Genomic DNA, 5,672 nt, shown 5'->3' with positions numbered 1-5,672 from the left:
GCAGCATCCGCAGTTCTTTCGGATTTTATTTGCTATTGAAATAAGCCTTGTCAGACTGTTAGAAATATGACAATCTCAATGATCCAATTCTCTGAAAGGAATAAACACAGTGGCTGCGACCGGCCTGTATAAACACCTGTTGAAGGAATTACTGAATATAAAAATAGGGATGGTTTACACCAGTCTATCTACAAAGCATGCCTGGCATTTGCTGTTCCACTAAAAGGCCTTTGGCAATGAGATTTGAGGATGTTCTGTCATAAGTGTTCCTTTCCGTTTTCCTGCTGTGGATGTCAGTCATGGGTTGCTCAGGAAAATAAGGAGAGCAAACAATGACATTGCCTCATTCCTCAGTAATTGCAATGCTTTGTGTTAGTTGCCTGAAGGATGAGTTCTGTTTAAACACCGCACAACCTTTTCCCATATTTACTACATCACCACAAATTGAAAAAGGTTTTCCTTTATTTTTCGTCGAGATGTGGGTGTTACTGGTGAGGCCAACATTTATTACTAGTTTGCCCTGAGTAGCTTGATGCAATTGAGTGGTTTGTAAGAGTGATTATGACTTTAACCAAGTTGGTTAACTGAAGGATTGCAGTCTCACTCGGATCAAGCTGTCTGACAGCTGCCTTCTCTTTTTAAAAAAAAAACAAGGTTATGTTTTTAACTAAAATTAGGCACCATTTTTATCTCCAGTGTTTTAAAATTAAATTCAAATTCCAAAAGTCTAAAAATAGTAGAATTTGAACACGTGTTCTGTAGACTTGCAATGCAATATTATAGCAACCACAGAATTGAACAAAAGGTGGAGAGAAAGTAAAATCCTTAGCCTAAAAGCTGGCCCCAAAGGGGAGTGTTGATGGGCTAAGCACTGCCCTATCAAACTAGGTTGTCTTGTCATTGTGTCCTGCCTGGAGGTAAATCATAGACTCATAGAGTAATACAGCATGGAAACAGGCCCTTCAGCCCAAACTGGTCCAGCAATTTCTCCACACAGAGAGTGGTGTGTCCATGCTCGTTGACTGCTGATTCTTCACCCGGAGTTGTTCTCTTGGCAACTAAGTCAGTGGTGTTTTGCCATTGCCTTCCACTATCCAGGTTAGGTAAGGAGTCAGGTCCAAAGGCTGCCTCAGTTAGGATGGGAATCAAATTGATGTTTTGAACCTAAAGCCAGCCACCCAGCCAACTGAACTAATCTACCTTCATCACTCTGATCACTGCTTCTGTAATATACCTACTGTAAGATGCAGAATCAAGATGCATACTGATCATTTAGCTAGTAACCTGTCTATATTCAGGAATAAAAACAAAGTTGCTGGAAAAGCTCAGCAGGTCTGGCAGCATCTGTGAAGGAAAAAACAGTTAACGTTTCGGGTCCAGTGACCCTTCCTCAGAACTGATGGTGGCTGGGAAAACGTGTCTATATTTTAACCTGTCTATATTGTTGCTTCCACTGCACCCTGCTTCCACCCTGCACCTAGTCACCCCTCCCTCCATTTGTCCACTTGAACTGAAAATATTGCTGTCACTAATCAAGGAGGTCACTCTGAGCTAGTGTTGCCAGTGGGAGCTTGTCGAGTTGTAATTAATATCTTGCCAATGATCCCACTGGAGATTTCCATATTGCTCATGCCTCACCTTGGTACACCAACAGTGGGTGCTTGTGTCCCTCAGTCCAGTTATCTATAGTGAGGCTGCACAGAGCCTGAACTGTGTGCACAAGAAGCAAGAAATATAATGGTATTTGGTATATTATTAACTCCTCAGACCAGTCCCCCACTCTCAACCTCTCAAACTCTCCCTTCATCCGTAACCCCTCAGGCTCAACACCCCACCTTAATCCCTCAGGCTTTCCCTTACTCTTAAACAGTCAGATCCTCCCCTCTCTACCCTTAATTCCTCAGGCTCCTACCCCTCTACTCTTAACCCCTCAGACTCACCCCTCCATCTTTAACCCCTCAGACTGCACCCCACATCCGTAATCCTAACATCTTTGATCCCCATGCAGCATCCATAAGATTTTATTTCTGTATAATTGCAATGAGACCTTCAGCCATATATAGAGTAGGAGTCAAACTGAGCAATTGGGAGATCATTTTGCAGGAGAATCAAGCCATCATGAAATAGCACTCCTGTTGTTTGAGTGATGTCATGGAACTTGCAAGAGTGCAGGAACCACCGCGACACGCAAGATGTTGTATTGTCAGTGCATTTCAATGTTCTTCTGTTGTTGTATCGAGCCGTATTTGTATATACATCTGTTCAGGTTTCCAGTCCTGAATCAGTGTTGTGTGTAGAATCCCAGCAGCTCAACAATGTATCTGTGAAGTGGTTATATTGTGTTGAATTAAACAGCAACTTGCATTTGTACAATACCTTTAATATGGTAAAATATTCACAGAAGAGTAATCAAACAGCTTTCACACAAGGTGATATTAGGCCAGGTGACCAAAACCTTGGTCAAGAGTGTTGGTTTTAAGGCCAGTCTGAAATGAGGAGTGACAGCTGGAGAAGTGCAGAAGTGAAGTTTGACGAACAAGCAAATATAGGAGTTCTAGCTTTTGCCCTTCAAACCGCCACCTGGATTAGCTGCCTATTGCTGAAACACTGCCAGTTACATGCCCTGTCGCTGGTGCTGGAGGAAGCAATTTTTAAGAGAGTAGTCAAAGGGTATCTCACATTAAAACCAACCTATGGATCAGAATAAACGAGAAATTGCTGATGAAACTCAGCAGGTTTGGCAGCATCTGTGAAGAGAGGAACAGAGTTAACGTTTCGAGTCCGATGACCCTTCTTCAGAACCCAATGAAACAGACAGTATAGGTTCATGTATAACAAGTTTCCTCACATTTGTGTGGGTGTCACTGGCATTTATTTCGCTTCTCCAACTGCTCAAAGGTGGGACTTTAAATGTTATGGTCTTGGCTGATGTTCCCACTCTGGAGTAATGAGAGTTATAGATCTCTATAAAAGGATGCTGCTATCAAGCTGATGCTGCCTGGCCCAAGTGCCAGTTTGCACAATAAAAATGGAAAATGATGGAAATCCTCAGCAGGTCTGATGGTATCTGTGGAGAGAGAAGCAGAATTAATGTTCAGGTCTCTGATCTTTCATCAGAATAAGTTCTGAAATATTAATGGTGTTTTTCTCTCTACTGCTGCCAGACCTGTTGAATGTTTTCACTTTGGATTCTAGTAAAATTTGCAAAACAAAGACCTGGTGTAAAAGCCTCTGCACCCTACCTTACTGACACAGGCAGCAGTGATACTGAAGCTAAATTCAAGTTTTGAATTAGTAGTTTACAAGGTTGACCGTAGTTCACACTTATGAGCAGGAAAGGTCCACTGGAACTGCTTCACAAACCACAAAGCAACTGAGAGTCAAGTTTTGTTAGCCTGCTCTCAACCTTGGTCTTTTGTGAAATCCCAGTGAGGAGACTGTGTAGACAGGCCTTCATTAAAAGGCTAGGCTTTTCGACCACAGAGCATTTGAACCTCTGTAACTTGGTTTCTGGCCCAGCTGTCTCATTCTGTGCTGCTTCACAGCCTGCAGTGTAGTGTGTATCTGGTTCTAATACTTCAAACACTTAGCTGCCAAGGATTAGGATGTATAATGTCACCCTGCCCTTTACATTCTTATTTCAAAAATGTTTACTACAGGAGAGTGAAGAATTATTTCAGATCATTTCCCAAAGCATACAAGGCTGTCATCCTTAGAGGATTGGGTATGAATTCCATGGGTATCATACTGGGTTTGGAGGGAAAATTGGCATCTCCATAACCCACCATTGTACGTGCACCCCAGAGATGGGTGTTAATGTCGTTGCATGTGTTTTCTTCAGAACGCATTGTTGATTCACAATCTAATTTTATTCCTCCTTTCAGATCTGTGCAGGATTGACGAAGCCTCATGCCACATCGAGGAGGAAGTACTCCGCTTTGAAGCCATTATGAGTATTCACAAACAGATGGACGATGATGCGAATGGAAATGTTGATGTGGAGGAGAGTGATGAGGTCAGTAATCGTGCAATTGCAACTATCGCAGAACATAGAACAGTATATATCAACACCCATACACACTTGACTGCAATTCAACCTTTTCCCTCACCCTCCCCCACCACCACCACCCTCCACTCACCCCTTCACTCACCCACCACCACCATTCTGATAAGGTACAAAAACAGCAAAACTTCAAGTTCTAGGAAAGAATAAAAGTAGCCTGATGATGTTGTTTTCTAACATGCCTCCTTGGGGAATGGCTGCCTCTTATCTGTATTGTGAAAGATTAATAATAGGTGTATTTTAAAAGTTTATAAGTGGTTTAATCTAGTGGTCATCCCTTAATGAAAGCTATTTTCGTTTGCAATTCTTATTTCGAAGGCCAGTTGAACTGTTGCAACCACAGCGATAAGCTGGGTGCTGACCCAATGACTGGTGGCAGTGCATGGTCAAACTGGAGGAGCAGAAGCGCTCGTTACAGCTCCCCCTCTTGCAGCATTTTGATTCTGTGTGTTGTGTTGGCACAACTATGTGTTGTCTTCTGCTGTTTCAAGGCAGCTTAACTTCAGAATGGCAAGTACTTGAACCTTGTTTCAGGCAGGGCAGGTGGGTATAGGCACCTACTTTGGCAATGGACTGTGCTCCCTAAGATGTTTGGCTGTGTGGACCTGGGATTATCAAACCACTGTCCCTTGATATTCAATGGTACTACCATCGCTGAATCCCCAACAATCAACATCCTGGAGGTTAACCATTGACCAGAAACTTGATTAGCCATATAAACATATGGCTATAAGAGCAAGTCAGAGGTAAAGACTCCTGCAGTGAGTAACTCACCTCCTGACTCCCCAAAGCGTAACCATCGTCGACAAGGCACAAGTCAGAAGTGTGTTGGAATACTCCCCACTTGCCTGAACGAGTGCAACTCCAGCAACATTCAAGAAACTTGACACCATCCAGGACAGAACATTGGCCCCATCTGCAAACTTAAGCATTCAGTCCCTCGATCATCGATGCTCAATAAGAGCAGTATGTAACATCTGCAGACTGCTTTGAACTCATTAAGGCTCTTGACAGCACCTTCCAAACCCACTACCACTTACATCAAGAAGCACAAGGGCAGCAAATACATGGGAACACGTGTATCATGCACAGGAGGAGGGCATCACTGGCTAAAACAACAACAATAATTTCAAATCCCCTGTTTGTCTGTCAGCCAGGGCTTTCTGATTGGCTCAGGTTAACAACTCCAATCAGGGATCTCATAACCAATACTATCCACCTGGTTCCAATCACTACACTTATGGATTCAGGCTTCCTTGCTGTTGTTTGAACACACATTCCTGGTTAAAACTGCTGCTGAGCTTAGGGAGGCTGGCACATTTGAGAGACACTATCGACAGACCTTTGCCTCCTGGACCTTCAGTCTCCCTTTCTTTCCTTCTTTCCCTCCTTCCCTCAATGTCCCCCCTCTGTCTCTGTGTGTATGTGTGACTCTCTTATTTTGTTTTTCTCTGTCAGCCTTTGTCTCTCCAACTTTCTCTCTTTCTCTGTCTTAATCACTCTATAGCGTGCTTTCTCTCCTCCTGTCCATCTGTCCTTCTCTCTCTCTCTCTCTCTCTCTCTCTTTCTTTCTTTCTCTCTCTCTCTCTCTCTCTCTCTCTCTCTCTCT

General features: G+C 43.2%; 1 protein-coding gene across 4 annotated transcripts in view; it reads left to right on the top strand.

The window, feature by feature from the left end:
• LOC109936712 (stromal interaction molecule 1) overlaps positions 1-5,672 on the top strand; it is a 124,083-nt gene that overhangs the window by 49,403 nt on the left and 69,008 nt on the right. For all 4 annotated transcript variants that reach the window (XM_020535310.2, XM_020535309.2, XM_048597792.1 and 1 more), the window contains exon 2: positions 3,885-4,015. In XM_020535310.2, the coding sequence (XP_020390899.1) occupies positions 3,885-4,015 (131 nt within the window). The remainder of the gene's footprint in view (positions 1-3,884; positions 4,016-5,672) is intronic.

This window comes from Rhincodon typus, chromosome 6 (genome assembly GCF_021869965.1).
Source record: "Rhincodon typus isolate 14 chromosome 6, sRhiTyp1.1, whole genome shotgun sequence".
Lineage (NCBI taxonomy): Eukaryota > Metazoa > Chordata > Chondrichthyes > Orectolobiformes > Rhincodontidae > Rhincodon > Rhincodon typus.
Note: the sequence above shows the minus strand (reverse complement) of the source record. Positions and strands in the feature narration are given on the sequence as shown.